The sequence below is a fragment of the Crocodylus siamensis genome, chromosome 14, assembly GCF_052110815.1.
Source record: "Crocodylus siamensis isolate JL-2025a chromosome 14, ASM5211081v1, whole genome shotgun sequence".
Classification (NCBI taxonomy): Eukaryota; Metazoa; Chordata; order Crocodylia; family Crocodylidae; genus Crocodylus; species Crocodylus siamensis.
In genome coordinates, this window is record NC_143408.1 from 23,911,627 (window position 1) to 23,934,259 (window position 22,633).

A 22,633-nucleotide genomic window follows, 5' to 3' on the forward strand; every position below is an offset into this window, starting at 1 on the left:
GCAGCCTGGGGAGCAGCTCCCACAGGTAAGTCTGGCAGGGGGAAGAGCGGGGATTGAGGCCCCCATAGGGAGGGCGTTGGGCAGGGCTGGGAATGAGGCTGCTGCCCAGCCTGGGTGGTGTGTGGGGAATGGGACCCGGGGCCATGGGCAACCATAGGGCCTGGCTGGGGAGCAGGATGAGGCCATGGATGGCTCATCTGGCGGGGGGCAGAGGGGGAGGGCTGGCTCCCCGCTGCTGCATGCACTCTGGGGAGAGTGGGGAGATGGGACAGGGAGGCACATGCCCCTCAGATTTGTGCACACGACAGGCTACCTGCTGTGGGCTTCGGCTCCTCACCTGGCTGCACTCCCCCACCGGGTCTTCGCGGCCCAGCGGGTAGGACCCAGCACAGCAGGGCAGAATGGGGCAGGGCCCTTCTGCTGCAAGCCCTGCACTGCCCTGGCAAGGTGCCGCCTACCTATCCAGCAGTTGGGGGGGGGGGGGGGGGGGGGGTGCAGAGTTGTGCCCCTCACTGCTGCCGAGCAGGCAGAGGGTGCCTCACCATGGTGGTGCGGGCTCCCAGTAGCAGCACTGAGCTCCCCTGCCCAGCCCTGCTCTGCTCCGCCATGCCAGGTCCCACCCGCTAGGCCATGCAGACCCCAGGAGGTGGGGAGCAGCAGGGTGGAGGTGTGGCAGCAGCCACTGCCTCCCGCGAGCAGCAGCCACGGCTCAGGCACTGCCACGGGTAGCAGGACACTGCAAACCTGCGTCCCTGGCCCAATAGCCCCAGCAGGGTTGGGGTGGTGGAGAGGCTGTGGGTGGTGAGCGAGGGGCCTGGACCTGCATCCTGATGAGCTAAGGGGGCAGGGGGAAGCTCTGATTTTCCATGATAAAAAACCCCAAATCATATACCAAAATATATAGGTATTTAGAATTTATTATAGTGATTGAGGCACAGGTAGGCTTCCAAACTGCTGTAAAATTGCAAATATTATCAACAAAACAGTGTGTTCAATTGATTCCCTAGATTCAGCTACCTGATAGCAATACCATGTTTGCTGAGAATAAGAGACCCAATTACCATGATATTTCTTCATGGATTTACTGGACCCTTTCTTTGAAGAACCCGCCACAAACCATCTACCCAACACAGTAATTTTTGCCTGCAACAGGGAGTGGGGAACAGCAGCAAGGAAAGAATTTCAAAACACAGACCCCCACTGCCATTCTTTAAATAAGTTACATTACACACAATCAAGCTAGAAAAGAACACACTTCAGTTCTCTCCTTGAACTTACGTTTCTGTTTTCATATCACTGAGATCAGGCCAGGAGTAATCCCTCATTTCACCCCCAGCTTTGAACAGCTGGAGAACCATCAGTGAGCGGCCTCACAAAAAGCCAGGAGCCACTTGAGTGTGACAGGACATGATACCACCACATTTTCAGTGAGCTGTTCTAGCGTCATGACTTGCTGTCACCAACGCACACACCACCAGCGTGGACATGTTGCAAAGATGCATTAGAAAATAGTCAGCAGGAGCCTTCAATCGGGTCTCTTGTCTCTAGAGATGTCATTCAAATCCTGCATGTTTCTATTTCCAAAAGGAGGAGTCCATACCCACAGTGATGCCTTGAGGCTCCCAGCTTTGGAAATCCCACCTTACAAACTCCATCTTTCCAGCTGAGTGCTTGGTCAGACAGGCAATAAAGAACATTTCTCCATGAGAGAATGCCTTACATCCCCTGACAAGGAACACTGTCCCCACAGCAGAGACCGACTTAATGATGCTTACTGTATTTCATTTTATATTATGGAGCCTAATGGGTGCTTTAAGGTTTGGGTTATTTTTTTTAAGCAACTAATTTAGAGAAGAAAAAAAAAGCCCTCATCTCCATTACATACAGAAAAAGACTATTGTGCTCTTGGCCTGAAGCCATACCATATCAGAGAGATTGTTATGTATTTTAGTTAAGCAGGTTTGGGCTTGGTCAGTACTAGGAAGGGAGAATTCCAAGGAAATCTTAGACACCAATTATTCAACAGTCACCCTTTATCCCCCTCCGAGTCATTGCTGACCCAGTACTCAAGCACAGTTGTAGGGAACACTGCCTTTTGTAGGACAGGAAAAATAATCAAGGTCCTAACCTCTCGTGTTCATCGATTCCATGGTACTTGTAAGGGTGGTGACCCCAGTCAGTTTGGACAATTGTATTCTGAGTCTCTCTATAGTTCCTGTTGAAGAGCTTTTTTGCACCTCCCTTCCTACATGTTATTAGGCCTGTGAGAGACTGTCGGAGCATCACAACTAAGTCAGAAAGTCACACAGAGAAAGTCCTTTGGTGTCTTTAACTTATTTCTTTAGCCCCTTCTAAAGCTGTTGCAATGATTTGGTGATGAAGCATGCACATTCAAAGCTGTTCGCAGGGAAGTGTGCATTTTGCTAGAAGGCTGCTCCTCCATCAGGGACACAGAAATAAAATCTCTCTCAAGTCAGTTCTGTCCAAATTGAAATATTTCATTTTTCCACGCTGCCCTGAACATTTAGCATTCATTCAGCCAAACATTCAACTTCATTTGCTGTCAGGTCATTTCAAGTCCCCAGAAGACCGCCTTGGAGGCAGCCTGACGCACTGGAGGAAAAGCGCAAACCACAGCTCACCTAACGCAACACACCTTTCCCTCTGGGGAGCTGCAAGGGGCCTCATGTGCATCTCATGACTCGATATTAAGGGAGAAGTGGTCCAAGCAGGGAGGCTGGCCCATATGGAAGAATGGGACAAGATGGTTCCTGGCCTACACCTTCCCATGGAGACCTATGCCTCAATGGGCAATGCAGTTCACCAGCCAACCGACATGAGACCAAGCATTTTGGGGTCAGTTCCAGTTTGAGAACATCAAAGCAATTCATTCCAAGGGGGTTTCTAGATTTTTTTTTTTTTTTAATTTTTTACTCAAATTATTCAGAATTTGGTTCAGCAAAAGCTCGGTTATTTCCAATTGTTCCACATTCAGATAAGAATAAATGTTGAAATGTCAGAATTTCCCCCAGGATAGAAATTCAGTATTTTGGCCACTTCTTGCCAACATATTTAGGCTCTCCATGGCAAATAACCTGATGACCAGCACTCCTCACATCTTTCCATTAGATGGAAAATGAAATGACTCCTCAAATGCAAAGGGATAAATAACTATTTGAAGTCAGTAAACAGCATTGAAGGCCGCTCTCAAAGTTAATTTTGGGGTCCTTGCTATACAGACATGGAATAAAAGACTATTAGATAGAAACAACACTTTCCAGGGAAGCAACACATGCCCCATCAGTGTGGCCAAGTGCCATTTGCACTCTAAGCCATAAGGACAATGATGAGTCAATCCACAGAGACCTTTCAAAGCTCAGTGGCTAGAAAGACGGTGGCTATGGCAGGAAGCAACAATGCAGAGAAGGGGTATGCAAGAAGAGAGAACAAAGGAGCTAGGGCACTAGGGAAGTATCAACAGGGAAAGGATCTGAATTTTAAAAATGAAACCAAAAGCCACTTTAATCCCATCTATGAGAACAAGAGAATTAATTCTCAGAATTTACTGCACCTCATGACCTAACATTAAATGTAAAAGGAAATGCACTTTGAAGACAGTGTTACAAAAAAAGACCTTGAAAGATCCCCAAGCTATCTGCCATAAAACGAGTGCAACCGGCACAGTAACGACTCATACCGAGATCCCGGCTGCTAAATTTTAGTCCGAAACCCATTTAAAGGGATGAAGCTGCCTTCTATAGAAAACAGGCATCCAACACATGCAACAAAAGGTTCAACTGCATCATAATACTATGGTACTGAACAGTGTTGTGTCACAATCCTCAAACTACACCGGCAATCGTTTATGATAATCTTCACTAAACACGGACCTATAAGAGAAGGGCGGTTGCTTTTCTGAAAGATGTCAAACTCGTTTCATGCTAGAGAGCCTGCAATTAACTTCAAGACATTACAGTGGGGTTGCCTGCCAAGCTCTATAGTCAACCACTAATAGCATCACTCAAGGGCTTTTGGCTTATTGCTCCTCCGAAGTGGGATTTCAAGAGCTCTGAAGAACAAACACACATCTGAAAGCCACACCTCATTTTTCTGTTGCCATTCAAGACATTTCTGTTACTCATCTCCTGATGGCAAGCCAAAAATCGAGTTAAAAACTAGTCACCAGCAAGAAAAAAAGTGTAAGTTCACTATTTCTACTTGTAGGTTCTTAAATAGTTTGGTCCCATCCAAAGCAAACAGCAGCCTTCTCCACGCATACCACAGGGCTAGGAAAAAGCTAGGGGGAGAGCGAGAACACAGGATGAGGTCTAACCCAGCAAAGGCTATCAGAAAGGAAGGAGGAGTGGAAACTGGGCGCTGTGCTCCTGCACACAGAGCATCTGCAGGAAACTTTGGGGGAAGTAGAGACTTATGGTAGGAAGTCATGTTTCTTTATACATCCATGAAAAGCCAGGACAATGTACTGTTAGGGACTAGTATAAACACAGATACATTCCACGAGGAATATCAAACATTTCCTGTAGTCGACATGGCGTAGTCTGCTCTTCCAGTCTGCAACAGCAAAGCAGACTTAGGCACAAAGGACTGGAGGCCCAAGGCTGGGATTTGGCCAGCACAGCTGCCAGGTCACCAACGAGCCAGGACTTGCAGTTGAGAAGCAGCGGCTAACTACGGACTGGCAAAAGACTCACCATTAGACTGTCAGCAGCAACAACATAAAATGCTGATGCAAGATCTTCAGGCAAGGAACTTCCTGGTTCCTTCCTTCTGGATGCAGCAGACAGGCCCAGAGCTGCACCTGGACAAGGCCCTCCCAAAGCTCCTCGGGAGACAGCCTGACAATTTAGGGAATGCGTCCACAGCAAATTATAACTTCTGCTTTTTTGAAATAGGATTATTTCAATCTTCACTGCAGAGTGGAAAACCCACTTCTGTAGCAGGGACAGAAAATTGCAGGGGACTCACCTACTCTACCAAGGCTCTGCCCGTATAGCGATACTGGAGTTTTTCCTGCAGAAATCGTACCTCGATGGGAGGTGTTGCTGGCATAGCTACGCCAGCTAGAGTTACTTTTAAAAATGTTTTTAAACATGCTTACCTAACATAGCCCTGGCAGCAAACCTCAATATAGATCTAGCCTGAAGCCAAAATGGGGGCATAAACACTGGTTAGTTCTAACCAAGTTTCTCCTCTACCCACTGGGCTGCAGAAGGGACAAAAGTCCCAGTGGAAGAAATGAAAAAGCAGGTGTCACTGATGGAAAAAGTGGCAAGGGAGCTGGGCCTTTGGCTACAGCAAACAAACACAGCTGGTGAAGTGGGGACAGAAAGGGGCTCCTGGAGGTGGGGACAGAAAAGGGCTTCCCTCACAAAGACTTCCAGGAGAAATGAGGCTACAGAGAGGGAGGGGAGGGGATTGCATTTAGGCTTTTCTGCTGTGTTTTGTTTTGCTCGTATCTAAAAGTCTCCTGAACTGTCTAATAGTAAAGCAGATTAAGGACTAGGGGTGTTTAAGAAGTGTGCCTTCCTTTATCTGCCACACAACCCCAAAAAGCTGAGCTATAAAACGGCGCCTACATCACCGGGGCTTCACGGAGAATGCCCAAAAGAACCGAGACTGCTTGAAAAAGCAAAGCCCAAGGCCTGGGGCCTAGAGAAACTGAACTGCAGAGTCCCAAGACCAAGGAAGAGTTTTATACAGGGAGTCCCTCCCGTGCCAGGTGCTCAGATCCGGAGACAATTATCTGGACCTTGCATAGACCCAGCTGGGTTGGAAGCACGTGGGTCCAAACAGTCTTGAGACTGTCCCACAGGCAAGACGCTGCCTGATCTATAACTGAATGATCACGTACCTAACCAGGAGGACTCTCATCAACCTTGTGGGTCGGAGGCAGATGCCAATGAGAACAGAGCCTGGCTCCTGGCTGCAGAACTCTTTAAAGTTCAATTAAGAAACACCAAGCTGGGCGCAGAATAAAGGGGGTCAACAGGCAAAGGAGGAGAGGGTGAGCAAACACGGGCTATATCTGAATACAAGATGTTTTCTACCATGGCTCAGCCTGAAGGTGCATGTAGGCTTTTCTTAGCTGTTATGGGCCAAGCTCCACTGGCCTAAGAGGACTCACAAAACAGGAAGGTGAAGCCTGATGCGAGTTCCAGGGAAGCTATTACTTTTACAAAACACAAAGTGCCTGGTTTCATTAAAATTATATATACATCCCAAAACACAGCTCAACACAAAGTGCAGGAGCCTATCATAACACAGGGGTTCAAATGGAAACATTTCTCCAGGTTAGGGACCTTAAACAGGACTGATACGAGAAATTCTGTCCGTGATGCCGAGAGCAAACGCTGAGACAAACCTCTTGCAGTGAAAGCAAGACGCAGCAAGAAACCCTAGAAAATCCAACGGGAGTTAAACATGTCGGTGTGCTTCCCTGAGGATCTGGTGGCAGAAATTCTCCAAAAACAGCAGTCACAACACTTTCCCAACTGGGAACAGAAGACAGGAGAACATGGCAGACAGCCTAGGCTTGCCACACATAGGTTAGTATCCAGCAGCTACAAGCTTATACATTTAAGCCACATTAAAACCCAAGCACCCATCGCCCTGCTGCAAAGCACACCATGCAGAGCAGGTGAAGGGCAAAGGCCTCGGTGCACAGACAGGAAGCATGAAGCAGACTGAAGAGGACAAGGCTGCAGTGGCTGCTTTAGCTTACCATACGTCTCGGATCTACTCTCCTCCGAGCTAGACTTTGTCTTCTTGGAGGAGCTATCTGCATGGGAGCAGGAGAGAAGGAGAAAGAGAGATATAGAAAACATGGAGACCAAACATGACGGAAAAAAAAAAAAAAAACTTCATTAAAGAAAAAAACAAAACCCAGAACGATTTATGTGATCGGGTTAAATCGTGCAAGACACAAATAGGGCATGAACACCACACAAGTGGGAGCACTTGGAGTAAGGTGTGAACACAGGTAACACTAGACAGGAAGGGCCCGTCACAGAGTACTAAATGCAACAGGTTCTCTCCTACGAGCTACACAAACTGCTCAGAATAACAGTGTTGTGAGTGAACACACTCCAAGACACCTATTGCCACAATAAACAGACTTTGCATAAGTAAGACTGCACAATGCTCTGAATTCACCTTCCCCAAAGGCAGGTGTTATGGAGGCTGCAACAGAGTCCATCTACCAGACTAGACACCAACCAACGTTGGAGAAGGCCGGCAGCCCTCAACCAAAAGGAAGGCATTTCCAGGATCCTGAGAACTTTCCCCCCTTCCCAGAAGAGTTTGCTTTCAAACACTGTTTCTTGAACCTGCAGTTCCAGATGCTGCAACCTTCTCCCAACTCAACCTAAATCAAAGTATGTAATCTCCCCCACCCCTAAAAGCAAAGAAGACGGAGATAAACGTTACATGTAGCCTCTCCCTCCCTCTCCCAGTGTATTTTTTTTAATGCACTTTAAAAGTCCCTTTTAAAAATAACCTGTTCTTTGCACAAGGGAGGAACCATGCAGCTACTGGTAGAAGTGTTGCAACAGTATGATTTGCAACGTCAGCTTGAACTGCTCTGTACAAGAACACGTCCTACAAGGTCTACAACCCTCAGATTCAATTCTCCTCTGTCCTACTGTCCCCAAAGGAATTAGAGGGCTCAACAGTGGAATTCACAAGCATGAGAAGCACACGCACTGCTTGGGCCAGGAGGCTCCCAGGACAGCCTGGCAGACAGGTCTGTGAACACATGTAACAGTCACTGGGTTAGTTGTTTAGGAGGACGAGGAGGAAGACTCTGCATGCAGCCTAAAACAAGAGACAGCAAGAGACTCTGGAGCTGACAAAGATAGTCCAAGGCTTCATGGAAGGTACAGAAAGAAAAAAAGGAAAAAAAGGGAAAAATGTACATGTCCAGAAATACTATATTTTTTTTAAAGTTAAGTGCTTGAAAGGGTAGACTCATCCCAGAGATTGCAGGGAGGGGTCAAATGCAATGAAGTTTGAACTAAGTCACTGCCCAAGACCCATAGGACTTTACATATCCACTTCTGCCCCACTGAGCTAGGAAAGACCAACTCTAACCTACAACAGTCAGCATGCCAGAGGTGATCTCTTTTATTAGATCAACCAGACCTACAATATTCACTAATGGAAAACCTGGGACACATCTTGTTTCTGAACTCTATTTCTGACACCACTGGTTTAGATCTATTTTTTGCCCAGCTGAAAACCCATTAAGCATAATCAAGTTGTTCACATTCACTGAGATGTCCCAGCGTGTCAGAAAGCTTGTGCAAGTACTGAATAGCACCTGAACGCTGTCCTCCTTAAAGTGTCAGAACCCAGCTACCCGCCTCTACCCTACTATCCTTCAAATACTAGAGCTGAATTATGTTTTGAGGACTTTACCTGTAGGATCAAAGTCGTGTGCACTGATGCAGCGTTCAACCTTCTGCTTCTTGTCAGCTGGAGACTCTCTGCTCAGAATGCTGCCATGCCTGTGTCCAACAAAAGCAATCAATTTAGGATTGCATCAGGGTAAGGGAATCAGTTAGATCTGAAACTTTGTTACAAAAAGTGGGTGACTGTATCAGAGAAGCTAACATCCCACCCACCTTTGCAAACACTCAAAGCAATTAAGCTCTTTCCTATGATCCAAGCTGTTGCCAAATTTCACTCTACAAATGAATTCAAGTTACAAAGGGGTAAAGGAAAACACACCCTTCTCTCTGAAAACATCAACAGCTCCCTAAAAAACCCCTCTAAGAACTTCATTTTAAAATAAAAACACAAACATTAGAGCAAATATTTAAGAGGCAAAAGCCTGTATAACAAGTACCAACCTACAGTCACTTCCTATGACCATCTCAAATCCTGAATGACACCAGCCGCTGCGCTTTGCTGACATGCAAAGCAGTAACACTATACCATCCACGCTGGGTATGTCAACAATTATATTTTGAGCTAACTGTCCTGATCTAGGCATTTCACGGCCCTCACTCAGCAATAGACACCGATTCCTAATCTATTTTGGTTTTAAGTAGTTTACGGCATTAAAAAGTTAGCGACTTGCAGTATAGGCGAGCAGGAAAATTCCAGGTTCTTACCTTGTAGGTTTTTTGAGGGGAAACCTGAAAAAGAAAAGAAAACGTTTAGTGAAACACATTTTACTTCCGATGCTTTTATTCCAAGCAAGAATAAGACTATGTTGCCCTTCCGAAGCACTTTTCACAGAGATCCCCAAATCCTCTGTATTTCCACTTCAACAAAACAAATCCTCGTGAGCTGATCATCAGCCTCATTTTACAGTTTGGTAAACCGGGCTAAAGGTCTGCAGGACTTATCCCAGGTCTCCCAGTATCCCAGCAGCAAAACCAGAATTAGCAGTCTTGAATCAGGATCAGAACTCCAGTGGTCTCAGCACTAGAGCACCGGCTCGCAACCTTTTTGGATTCAAGGCACCCCTCCATAAAACTTTTGCAAACTGAATGGCACCCAATTTCAAAAAATTAATTTATTACAGTGCTTACTGCCTTACACAGGGGCTGGACGGTAAGAGTGGGGGATCGTCCAGGCAGGGACAAGCCTAAGCGTGGCTCATCTCCTTATACCTCGTGGCACCCCTGGAAGAAGCCGGGGGCACCCCAGAGTGCCCCAGCATGCCTGGGCAAGAATCACTGCATTCGACCACATGACCTCCCAGATCACCCCCTCTCAAAGTGGGGAACAAGTGTTCAATACCACGTAAAGCCAAGGGATGGGAATCAAAGAGACAGAGGTTCTGCTCCTTAAACATCTGGGTCTAAAGCTTCAGCATCTGCAAAACGGGGCTCACGTTTCCTTATACCTTTAAAGTCTTAGTAGGCAAAATGCATTACCGTTTGCCAAGTGCTTCTAAAACCCTGGCTGGAAAGCAATACAAAGTGATATGTTGGGAGGAACAGAAAACTTCAGACACATTTTTGTCCCAGTTTCCCCGCCCCCCCAACACACACACAGCTGTTACTTGGGCCACCTCAGATTATTAGGACTGAAAGATTAGAGGGAAAACATTTTCCTCTCTATTTTCCCAGTTTGTTTACTACTGGCAGCTTCTCCTGTTTATCTGGGTTTTTACACAGCAGCAACCAAAAGGAGGAAAAAAAGACTTAATTAAAAACAGGAAAGTATAAAGTAAAACACCACAAACACTGGCAGGGCCTAGCACTACTTTTAACTCTTTCTTAATCCAATTTTTTGAACTGGATAGACTCAAAAAAAAAAAAGGCTGGTGTATAGTCTCACATGACAAATTCAGTTTGGAAAGGCTTTTTTTTTTTAAGCACAGGATGGTCTGGAGACTCCCATTTCCAACCACATACATGCTACACACGGTCCAGGGCTTTCTGGCACAGCAGCATACCCAGGAAGACTATTTACAAGGATCTCGGTTTCACCTGCTGTGTACTTTGCAAAAGTTTCAGATGCATAGGACAATAGGGCCCCAAGTTAAAACAAGTTGTAGGAAACTGTAGGAAAGGCATGTTTTTATGAACCAGTTTCAATTTTTTTTTTTAAATCAAAGAAAACCCCCAAATCCCACTCTCTGGCCTGACCTAAAGCACTCTGCCATCATTCTGGTACAGGGAAAAACCTAAGTGAAACATTAGAAGCAAAAATGAAGCTGCCTCTTCCTGCTGGTTTTGTTTGGTGGGCTTCTTGTCTTGCATTTCTTTAGTGGCTGACAAACAAGAGGAAGTTAAGCTTTAATAAATACAAACTTATGCAACACTGTTCTGGTTTGCCTTTCCATATATGAGCTTGTTGACTTCAGGGTTTTCCTTCAGCTAATTAAGCTTCTTAAGCACATCCTTAATTTTAAGAGCGCAAATAGTTTCACTGGGGGGGGGGACACCAAACGATGGAATTATTACTGCGCTGAAGAGTTAAGCGAGTGTTTAAGCATCTCGCTGAACCGGAGCCAAAGTCTCAGAACAGCCCTTGCATGACAAGTGACGATTATCTTCCTTTTAGGGATGGCATTTCGGCAGAGACTGCCAGTCGCCAGCTGGGCCTGCTTGGGCTGGAAGCAGCTCCGAGCTGAAAAGAAATCCCATCCTGGGACGGCACAGGCGCAGCACTTACGCCCGCCAGGCTCTGCCTCTTTCCTGCATCAAAACTCCCCTCTCCAGAACAATGCTGCCTGCGTCAAGAGGTGCGCGGCTCCATGAGGATCCTGGGATCGATTGCCGGAAGCAGCTTCCCAGCTGCTGGCTTCAAGCCAGTTTCCAGAGTCTCTTCCCCCCCTTCCAAAGAGGGAGGAGGATAGCGGAGGGAAGCAGGGCAGGCAGCAGGGCAGGATCACAGCAAGTCCCCTCCCAGGCCGGCGCATACTCGGTGCGATCGCTGGAAGCAGCAAGATGAAGAGACCTACAGGTTCTTTCCTTCCTGCAGTGTAAAAACACTGCAATTCTACCTCCAGTTGCTCAGTTTTACTTCAAAGGCTTTGGGTAAAACCTGGCAGAACCGTGCCAGGGATGGGGGCGAAAGAGCTTGGCTTTTGTTCAGCTCCATTCGAGCTGGAGCAGTGATTATCTCCCTCAAAGAAAAATGCGCAGCCCGGAAGTAATTCCAGCTTGCTGAAAGAATCTCAGAAATCAGCGATGGAAAAAGACGTGTTGAGCTAAGACCATAACTATGTCCTTAATGTTCCTACTTGCCGGGCTGTGGGGGTGCATTCAGGATAGACGTTTCTCATCTAGCCCCACCGAGGTTATTTGGGTAAACGCAATCTCTTTTATTAGATCACCCAAATCCTTGAAAAATGTGTTCTTTGCAAGCTTTCGGGCATGCTGTTTGCAATCTTGGCAAGTTGTTCTTTGCAGGCTTTTGGGCACAGGCACCCTTCAGCTAGCCCCACACACTCCCACAGCAAATACCTCCTTGCATTTCTGGTTTGCTCAAGATACTCTTTAGTGCCTCAATACCAACTTGCCTGTATTTGGCAGAAACTGGCACAGGATAAAATACTCGATAAGTGCCACATTAAAAGGAACAGGACCCAGAATTACACTGTCTGAGCAGCCATGGGTTAGATTCAGAGGGTCCAATTTCATTGTAGAGGTTACAGGCAGCAATGCATCAGAGAGAATGGAAGGACAAAACATCACCAGGGATCCTGGTTTTCTCCGATTAAAAAAAAAAAAGTACAACTTTTGGTTAAAAAAAGTAACCCCAAATACACATTTTTCCAAGATTAAAATGAAACACCGCTACATATAGATATAGATATAGATATATAAAAATCTATATTTAACCCCCGCCCCCCAATTTTGAGTTAAAATAAAAAAGTAACCCCAAATCCACATTTTTTTTTTCCCCATGATTTAAATCATAGAAAGAAGGACCGGAAGGGACCTACAAGATCATCAAGTCTGGTCCCCCGCTATGGGCAGAAGGTCATAGGACTCAAACAAGCTCACGGAGGTATTTGTCCAGCCTCCTCTTAAAGAGCACCAGAGATGGCAACTGCACCACTGCTGCTGGAAGCATGTTCCAGATTCTAGTTACCCGTACAAAAAAGAATGAAACACCACTTATACACCCCCCCCCATATAGATATATCTATCTATATACATAGAGATTGATAAATCGGGGGGGGGGGGTTCATAGTTTCTAGGGTCAGAAGGGACCTGAGCAGATCATTTAGTCCGACCCCCCGCCATGGCAGGAAACAATACTGGGGTCAAACGACCCCAGCAAGATGTTCATCTAACCTCCTCTTAAACACCCCCAGGGTAGGAGCCTGCACCACTTCTCTTGGAAGTTGATTCCAGACCCCAGCCGCCCTGACCGCGAAGTCGCGCCTCCTGATATCTAACCTAAACCTGCCCTCTGCCAGCTTGTGACCGTTATTCCTGGTCACTCCTGGCGGTGCTCGGGGGAACAGGGACTCCCCCAATGCCTGCTGGTCCCCCCTGACTAGTTTGTAACAGGCCAGAAGATCCCCCCTCAGCCTTCTCGTGTGGAGGCTGAACAGGTTCAGGTCCCGTCGCCTCTCCTCATAGGGCCTGCCCTGCTGCCCCCCGATCATACAAGTGGCCTCCTCTGGACCCTCCCCATGCTGTCGACATCCCTCCTGAAGCGCGGCGCCCAGACCTGGACGCAGTACTCCAGCTGCGGCCTGACCAGTGCCACATAGAGGGTGAGGATCACCTCTTTGGCCTTCCTGACCGCGTCCCCACACTGCCGGCCCACGTTCGTCTTGGAGTCAATGATGACCCCCAGATCCTTTTCCGCCTCCGTGCTGACGAGGGGAGTTCCCCAACCTGTAGGTATGGTGCCGGCTGTTCCTCCCCAGGTGCATCACCTTGCACTTGTCTGTGTTGAATCCCATCCTGTTCTCATCCACCCACCCTTGCAGCCTGTCTAGGTCTGATTGAAGCCTGATGCTACCTTCTAGCATGCCCACATCCCCCCACATCTTAGTGTCAACAGCAAATTTGAACAGGTGCTTTTTACCCCCTCGTCCAAGTCCCTGATGAAGATGTTGAACAGTGCGGGCCCAAGGACCGAGCCCTGCGGACCCCCACGTCCTTCCAGGTTGAGAAGGACCCATCCACTACCACCCTCTGGGTGCGACCCTCCAGCCAGCTGGCGACACGTCTGACTGTGTGGGTGTCTACACCACAGCCCCCCAGTTTCTTAATGAAAACGGGGTGAGAGACAGTGTCGAATGCCTTCCAGAAGTCCAGGAAGACTATGTCCACTGCTACCCCCCCAGCATCTAATGATCTGGTAACCTGATCATATCCTTGGACCGATATCCAAGTCGCTGATGAAGACATTAAAGAGTGAGGGAGTGAAATGTACTCTGTCCAAGTTTGCAGATGACACTAAGCTATGGGGCGAAGTGGACACGCTGGAGGGCAGGGAGCAGCTGCAAGCAGACCTGGACAGGTTAGATAAGCGGGCAGAAAACAACAGAATGCAGTTCAACAAGGAGAAATGCAAAGTGCTGCATCTAGGGAGGAAAAATGTCCAGCACACCTACAGCCTAGGAAATGACCTGCTGGGTGGCACGGAAGTGGAAAGGGATCTTGGAGTCCTAGTGGACTCCAGGATGAACATGAGTCGGCAGTGTGACGAAACCATCAGAAAAGCCAATGGCACTTTATCGTGCATCAGCAGATGCATGACAAATAGGTCCGAGGAGGTGATACTTCCCCTCTATCGGGCGCTGGTCAGACCGCAGCTGGAGTACTGCGTGCAATTCTGGGCGCCGCACTTCACGAAGGATGCAGATAATCTGGAGAGGGTCCAGAGAAGGGCCACTCGTATGGTTAAGGGCCTGCAGGCCAAGCCCTACGAGGAGAGACTAGAGAAACTGGACCTTTTCAGCCTCCGCAAGAGAAGGTTGAGAGGCGACCTGGTGGCTGCCTATAAGTTCGTCAGGGGGGCACAGAAGGGAATTGGTGAGTATTTATTCACCAAGGCCCCCCCGGGGGTTACAAGAAATAATGGCCACAAGCTAGAAGAGAGCAGATTTAGATTGGATATTAGGAGGAACTTCTTCACAGTTCGAGTGGCCAAGGTCTGGAACGGGCTCCCAAGGGAGGTGGTGCTCTCCCCTACCCTGGGGGTCTTCAAGCGAAGGTTAGATGTGTATCTAGCTGGGGTAATGTAGGCCCAGCACTCTTTCCTGCTTACGCAGGGGGTCGGACTCGATGATCTATTGAGGTCCCTTCCGACCCCAATGGGGTTCCGCAGGGCTCGGTCCTCGGGCCCGCACTGTTCAACATCTTCATCAGTGACTTGGATGAGGGGGTAGAAAGCACCCTGTTCAAGTTTGCTGATGACACTAAGATGTGGGGGGATGTGGGTGCACTAGAAGGGTGCAATAGGCTACAAGCTGACCTTGACAGGTTGCAACGGTGGGCGGATGAGAATAGGATGGGGTTTAACACTGATAAGTGCAAGGTGTTGCACATGGGGAGGAAGAACCGGCACCACACTTACAGGTTGGGGAACTCCCCTCTTGCCAGCACGGAGACGGAAAAGGATCTTGGAGTCGTCATTGACTCCACGATGAACATGGGCCGGCAGTGTGGGGAGGCAATCAAGAAGGCCAACCGTACCCTGTCATGCATCCACAGATGCATCTCGAGCAGGTCCAGGGAGGTGATCCTCCCCCTCTATGCGGCACTGGTCAGGCCGCAGCTGGAGTACTGCGTCCGGTTCTGGGCGCCGCACTTCAAGAGGGACGTGGACGATATGGAAAGAGTTCAGAGGAGGGCCACTCGTATGATCAGGGGTCAGCAGGGCAGGCCTTATGAGGAGAGGCTACGGGACCTGAACCTGTTCAGCCTCCACAAGAGAAGGTTAAGGGGGGACCTTGTGGCCTGCTACAAACTGGTCAGGGGGGATCAGCGGGTATTGGGGGAGTCCCTGTTCCCCCGTGCGCTGCCAGGAGTGACCAGGAATAACGGTCACAAGCTGGCGGAGGGTAAGTTTAGATTAGATATTAGGAGGCGCTACTTCACAGTCAGGGCGGCTAGGGCCTGGAACCGGCTTCCAGGGGAAGTGGTGCAGGCTCCTAGCCTGGGGATTTTTAAAAGGAAGTTAGATAAGCACCTTGCCAGGGTCATCTGACCCCGGTGCTCTTTCCTGCCAAGGCAGGGGGTCGGACTAGATGATCTACCTAGGTCCCTTCCGACTCTAGCTACTATGATACTATGACCCTAGTATCTATGAATCTATGAAAGGCCACCAGGTTGGTCTGACAGGCCCTGCCGCTGATGAACCCGTGTTGGTTGCCCCTAAGCATGCAGTCCCCTGCTGGCCCCTCCTGGATGTGTGCCAGCATAATTTTTTCAAACAGCTTGCCTAGGATCGAGGTAAGACTGACTGGCCTATAGTTTCCTGGGTCCTCCTTCCTGCCTTTTTTGAAGATTGGAACCACGTTGGCCCTTTTCCAGTCCTCTGGGACCACACCAGAGCACCACGAGTGCTCACAGAGCCGTGCCGGGGGTCCTGCAATGACCTCGGCCAATTCCTTAAGGACTCTAGGGTGGAGATCATCTGGACCGGCTGACTTAAACACGTCCAGCCCCTCCAGAAGCCCCCTAACTAGTTCCACGCTAACCTTTGGCCCAGGTGTGCCTCCCCTGGGGCCCAGCAGGGAGGTGGCTGTTCTGGTCCCTACTTAGGAAGGCAGAGGCAAAGAAATCGTTAAACATGTTAGCTTTTTCATCTGGTGTGATGACCAAATTTCCTGCAAGGGCCCCACGTTACCCAGGACCTTCTTTTTGCCCCCTATGTATTTAGGGTTAGTGGTGTTTTATTTAAATCATGGGAAAACGTGGATTTATTTACGGTTAGTGGTGTTTTATTTAAATCATGGGGAAACGTGGATGTGGGGTTACTTTTTATTTTTTAACTGACCATTGGGGATTTTTTTAAATGAGAAAAAAAACAGGATCCCTGAACATCACAAGGCTGAGAGCAGGACTTTTTGAAGCTGTAAGTAAATCCTTATTTCTCTGCCAGATGCCTGCCGCAGCCTGTGGACATTCAGCAAACGTTCACATGCTTCATTCAATTTTTATTTGCAGTTCACCCTTAATTTCGCAGAAGTACTGCTGAAACCTCATCTTTAACCCGCCCCACTACACCCAACCAATACAGCATGTTACATATTTATTTCAGTTACTATTGCAAACACCCTACAAGCTGTAGCTACAGCAGGGTGCGGTTAACAGCTGGGGAGTAGGCTCCAAATCAAGCTGGCAAGTTAAGGCTGTGTGATAAAAGCCTGGTAGACATTTTGTCTGATAAGTAATGCACATCAGCACATTTTCAAACTAGTTGTTCCACTCTCTCTTCAACTCCCAAATACCAACAGCAATACTAAGAGCCAAGTCAAATTTCATTTTAAAAGTACTTAAATCACTTTGACGTCAAGTGACAGGCTATTAAAAAGTAGGTCTGTCTTGGCTGTAAATATGTTAAGCAAAAGGAATTAAGTGAAGAGTGAACTGAACAGAATATGCTAAACTTGTAATATCAGAGACTGAAAATTACACTGGCCTGATGTGTGTCACACACCATTCTGTGCTGGATTACTGCCCAAAAAGCACCTCTAAGCTAAAAGGAAAAAAAAAAAGATAGCTTTAGAAATCAAATGCATCAAGACACACCAAGACTAGGAAGAATTCCCAGCTTTCCACCAGTACAAAGCATTCTTTTCTAACCCCACAGGCTGGAAATATATCCAACCATAAATAGCATATTATTCAGCTAACTGTGTTGGTTTTTCTTCTTTATATTACAATCTTAGTAGAACCCAAATGTCTGTCATCTCAGAAATTCAAAGAGAAAAACACCTGGATTCCAACTCACATCCCAGCCTTGGAAACACTTAAGCATGTGCTTAACTGTCATCCCATAGACTTTGGTGGAACTACTGATGCACTTTAAATTAAACCGGCGCAGAATTTTTTGCAGGGCTAAGGCTTAAATAGCTATAACCGGTGCTGACAAACTAATACTGTGAAACTGGCTCAAAGAGAAGCAGCTGAGAATGACTTGCTTGGCAGAGGTGATTTGTAATGAGGAGAAGAACAGCACTGCGGGAAACTTTACGACTACTGTATTTAGATCACACGGTGACTTGCTGCGGACAACTCCACCTGCAGAAATCCTCCTTTCTTACTGCTCCATAAAGGCTGAATAAGATGAAGAAGTGTTTTGCTCGCTATTTAAAATGGCACTCTCGTATTCAGCAGGAGCCTACCACCAAGTGCCCTCGCTCCAGCAAGGGCTGGGGCAGGTATTTGTCATCAGCTCTCGACACCAAGTGACAAAAAGCAATAGCAACACTTTCTACTCCATTTTCTCCCAGATCTGTGGGAAAGAACCACAAATGCAGATTACGCTGAGGAAGCAAGCTTGGCCATATCTGACACCTCAGACAAATCCACACGCCAGCCTGCGCAATCTTTATTACTAATGAACATGCACAAAGCAGAAATGACAAAGCTTCCATCTCGGGTATGAGAAAGACCTGCTTTTCTTATACATTCAAGGCATTTAAACTGCGTCTCCAAGGGACGGAGAACATGGATGCTTGCAATACCAAGGCAGGTGCTTTTCAAATCATAACTCTACTTCAAAAAGAAAGAAAAAAAAAGTTTTGCTCTGTTCTCACGTGTTACTCAAAAAATTCAGAGGGCTATTGGTTTTCTGGGTTTCAAAGCCCGAGGAAGGGGGAGCTTATGGGACAGTACTGACACGACCTGAACTACAGCAGCACCAAAGTGATCCTGATACCAAGCTAAAGGCAGTTTTGTGTCACACTAGAATGGAGTAAAACATGTTCTGCAGAGGAGGATCGCCGGGTAGGAAGAACTGGTGAGACAGCAAATGACAGGCAGGCAGACAGACAGAAACGCAGTTGCAGCGAGCGGCCAGCTATTCGCACCCACGAGAGGATGCAGGAGGAAACCTGGTCATCGTGCTACCCACACACTGCCGCAGTGACGTGGCAGCTCTCCAGGTATCCTCCACTAGATACCAGTGCAGCAACCAGTGGCATCTCAGGACTTACCCATTTTACAGAGCGGTTTCCTAGGCAGCATGAGCTTTCCCACCAAAATTATATGCTGTGCCCAGACCTGTGGGAAGCATGAAGTCCTCCCCTGAACAAAACCTGCACGACACACGAAGAAGACACGGGGTTATAAATTAAGGATGTGGGGCAGGGGCAACAGGGACTATTCCCAGCCAACATCCAGAGCTCAGATGGGAATCAAGGAGGCAGCAAAACTGAGCTGGGCAATTAAAAAAAAAAAAATCCTGTTATTTTAGTAGGAGTCCAGGGCAGCAGCCACAGCTGACACAGTGACTCATGGAAGAATCGTTCGCGGCATTATTAGCTTTAGATTACTGGCAGCTCTGTGCACGGACCCAGTCTCTGCCTTCAAAATGGGAACATAAGAAACCTAATGACAGAGCCAGTCTGGCTATTTCCCCTTGTGCTGCCTGCACACAACCCTCCACCATATAAGTATCCCCATCAACTTCAGCTGGAGCGTTGGCCCACCAAAAAACTCTGATATAGCCTCTATTCCATTTAATTTTTTTTTGGTCGTACCCACTGTTTGCTTAATCTATTAATAATTTCTGTTGCACACCGTAGGAGTATTTTAATGCTACAGGGCTTGGGTGACATATGCAACTCTTGTTTTCATTTTTAAAAAATAGGCTGTAGCTATGGTGATCCATCAATGCATTTTCTCAGTTATTAGGACTAGTCTCCAACTTGGGAAGGAATAAAAATCAGCAAAATCACTCACAGGCAAGAGGAAATAAATGCAAATATGTTTGAAGGTGCATCAGAGGCATGGCATTCCCAAACTTCCCCCAGGGAAAGCCTTGACACTTTCAGAGCTGGGGGAGCGGTTAGCTCTGAAACCTGGAAGGGCTTTCAAAAAAAGAGGGCTGCCAGCAGCTTCAGAAGTGCGGTGACACTGCCCCACCGGTGACGAGGAGTTCAATGCAGCACAGTCTGGTCATAGACTCTGGCAAGCTTTTATCCATGCAGCTGCCAGGAGATTGGGGGTAGGAGATAAAGAAGAGAAAACCACCAGCAAGGAAAAGAAGAAGAAAAAAGAAGGGAAATGACAGCACTTTTCAACAAATGCATACTCTGGGCCTTAGTTTCTGCACCCAGGACAATAACTGATGCAGGTGGGAAAATGGGTTTAACAAGCTTTGGGAAATATCCTAGTGTCAGGAAGATGCATTCAGCTCCACAAAGGAGCTTGCAGCTAGGCCAGTGGACTGAGTGAATAGAGGGGGACGGGCTTTGGGGACTTGAAAATCAAAACACTAGATGACCTCCTGAGGTCCCTTCCACCCTTCATGTTCCATGATCTTTATGAAAACACCGGTGACTGCAGCTGTGCCCCCAGTCTTGCCCTCTGGCTCAGGGGTGAGAGTTAGTATTTGCCTGAGAACAGAAAGGGTTAAGAAAGGGGAGGGGGAAAGCATTTCGTCCCACATACAGTTCAGCCATTCAGTCCCAGCCCTAGCAAGTGCCTCAGCTCCCTTCCATGACACAAGCACTTGGAAAAATCCAAGAGCTGATGTCAGGGCTTTTCATGGAGAAAGAACTGCATTTACAAAGCAGGCAAGGAAGGAGGGCTTCCCCAGCAGCTCTCCTCAATGTGGCCTTTGTGCTGCTCTGCTGCTGAAGCCAGGACCCTGCAAGAGCTTTCAGTCACTGCACAATTTCTGCACAGGCCAGCATTTTCAGCACTGAGGACTGTTCTGCCACTACAGCCTGGTTTAGGATCATAGGAAATTATGGCTGGCAGGAACCTCATACGGTCACCCAGTCAAGCCCCCTGCTCAAGACAAGATCATCCTGACTAAGCCAGCTCGGCCAAGTGTCTGTCCAACCTGATCTTGAACGTTTCAAGTGGAGACTCCACAACTTCTCTAGGTGGCCTCTTCCAAAGCTTGGCCACCTTCATACAGTCAGAAGTTCCTCTTCAGATTTTCTCTGCCGCAGCTTGAGGCCCTTATGCCTCATCCTGTCCCCTATGACCACAGAGAAAAGCCTATCTCCATTCTTTGTAATCGCCTTTCAGGAACCTGAAGGCTGTTATCAAGCCCCCCAGTCTTCTCCTCTCCAGACTAAATAACCCTAATTTTTTCAGCCTTTCCTCCTAAGTCTTGCTTCTGAGGTTCCTCATCATTTTGGTCACTCCCATCTTTCCACATCCTTTTTGGAAGTAAGAGGCACAAAATTGGACACACTACTCCAAGTGGAGCCTCACCAGTGCTGAACAGAGTGGCAGAATCACTTCTCTTCACATTCCTGTTAAGACAACCCAGTAGGTTGTTGGCTTGGTTCTTTGTGGGGGGGGGGGGTTTGTTTTTTTAGAGATTGATTGATCGATCAAGAGCGTACTGCTGGCTCATATTCAGCTTATGGTCTACTGACACCTCCAGATCTATCTTTGCACAACTGCAGCCTAACCAGTCATTCCCCAGTTTGGGTTTGTGCATGGAATTACTCCATCCTGGTGCAGGACTTTGCATGTGTCCTTGCTAAATCTCATCTGCTTGATTGCAAAGCATTTTCCCGCTCTATCCAGGCCATCCTGGATCTCAGTCCTACCTTTGAGAAGATGAGCAACATCACCCAACTTGATGTTCTGTCCCGGGGGCACAGAAGGGAATTGGTGAGTATTTATTCACCAAGGCCCCCCCGGGGGTTACAAGAAATAATGGCCACAAGCTAGAAGAGAGCAGATTTAGATTGGATATTAGGAGGAACTTCTTCACAGTTCGAGTGGCCAAGGTCTGAAACGGGCTCCCAAGGGAGGTGGTGCTCTCCCCTACCCTGGGGGTTTTCAAGAGAAGGTTGGATGTGTATCTAGCTGGGGTAATGTAGGCCCAGCACTCTTTCCTGCTTATGCAGGGGGTCGGACTCGATGATCTATTGAGGTCCCTTCCGACCCTAGCATCTATGAATCTATGAATCCGCAAATCTGCTAGATCCCACTGCAACCCAACTTCCTTCTCAAGGCCAGTCTGCTCTGTGCTCTGGGTTTCCAAGCCAGTTCATTTTACTCTTTGTTTTGTTTCTGTGGGGACAGCTTTGCTTGTGTAAAATAACCAAGTGTGCAAACAACAAAAAACTGCGGTCTTGAGAAAGACAACCCAGGCTTTGTGCTTCTCTCTCAGGACCACAGCCCTACTGTTAACTCTCTTTGTGTCTCCACCCTCATTTATTCCTCCCAGTCCTACAGCCAGGCAGGTTACAAAGCATTGTCTATCTGCAGCTAGTGTTTCAGCCCCTGAAGGCCGTACCTCCTTACACCCATCACCCAAATCAGGAACAAAGATGCTGAATAACACCAGGCCAAGGACAGAACCCTGCAGAACCCCACTTGACACCTCCTCCAAACTAGGCATTGAGCCATTGCTGACTACTTGTTGAGCATGACGATCCAACCAGCTATGCATCCATGTTGCATTACTTTCACCTAGTCTGTATTTCCTTAGCTAGTAAATTAAAATGTCATGGAAGACGGAATCAAAAGCCTTTCTAAAAGTCAAGGCATGCTGCATCCACTCTCCCCCCTCCAGACTCTGTCACCTTATTGTGGAAGGAAATCAGGCTGATTAGGCATGACTTGCTCTTGGTGAATCCATGCTGGCTGCTCCCAATCACCTTCTCCTCTGGCTGCATCACAACAGATTCCTTAAGGAACCTCCTCCGTGATCTTTCCAGGTAGCGAGGTGAGGCTGACGGATAATTGCCCAGATCCTCCTTCTTTCCTTTCTTAAAGATGGGTGCCATGTCTGCCTTCTCCCAATCATCTGGGACCTCACCTGACCTCCACAAGTTCTTAAAAGAGGATTGCTGTTAGCTCTGAAATAACCGCAGCCAATTCCTTCAGTACGCTAGAGTGCATCTCACCCCACCCTGCCCACTTCAAAGCATCTAGCTTCTCCAAGTAATCCCTAACCTGTTCTTCTACTATTCTAGGCTGTTCTTCGTCTCCTTTCCCATCTTCTTTACCAAGTGCACTCATCTGGTAGCTGCCACTAC

The 22,633-nt window shown here is 47.7% G+C and overlaps 1 protein-coding gene across 2 annotated transcripts in view; it reads right to left on the reverse strand.

The window, feature by feature from the left end:
- Positions 1-22,633, reverse strand: part of ARHGEF12 (Rho guanine nucleotide exchange factor 12) — a 95,258-nt gene that overhangs the window by 44,174 nt on the left and 28,451 nt on the right. The window contains exons 2-4 of one of the 2 annotated variants that reach the window (XM_090026696.1): positions 9,135-9,158; positions 8,437-8,525; positions 6,743-6,799 (exon numbers count right to left, since the gene is read on the reverse strand). In XM_090026696.1, coding sequence (XP_089882822.1) covers positions 6,743-6,799; positions 8,437-8,525; positions 9,135-9,158 — 170 coding nt within the window. The remainder of the gene's footprint in view (positions 1-6,742; positions 6,800-8,436; positions 8,526-9,134; positions 9,159-22,633) is intronic. The other variant, XM_090026697.1, reaches the window with a different exon arrangement.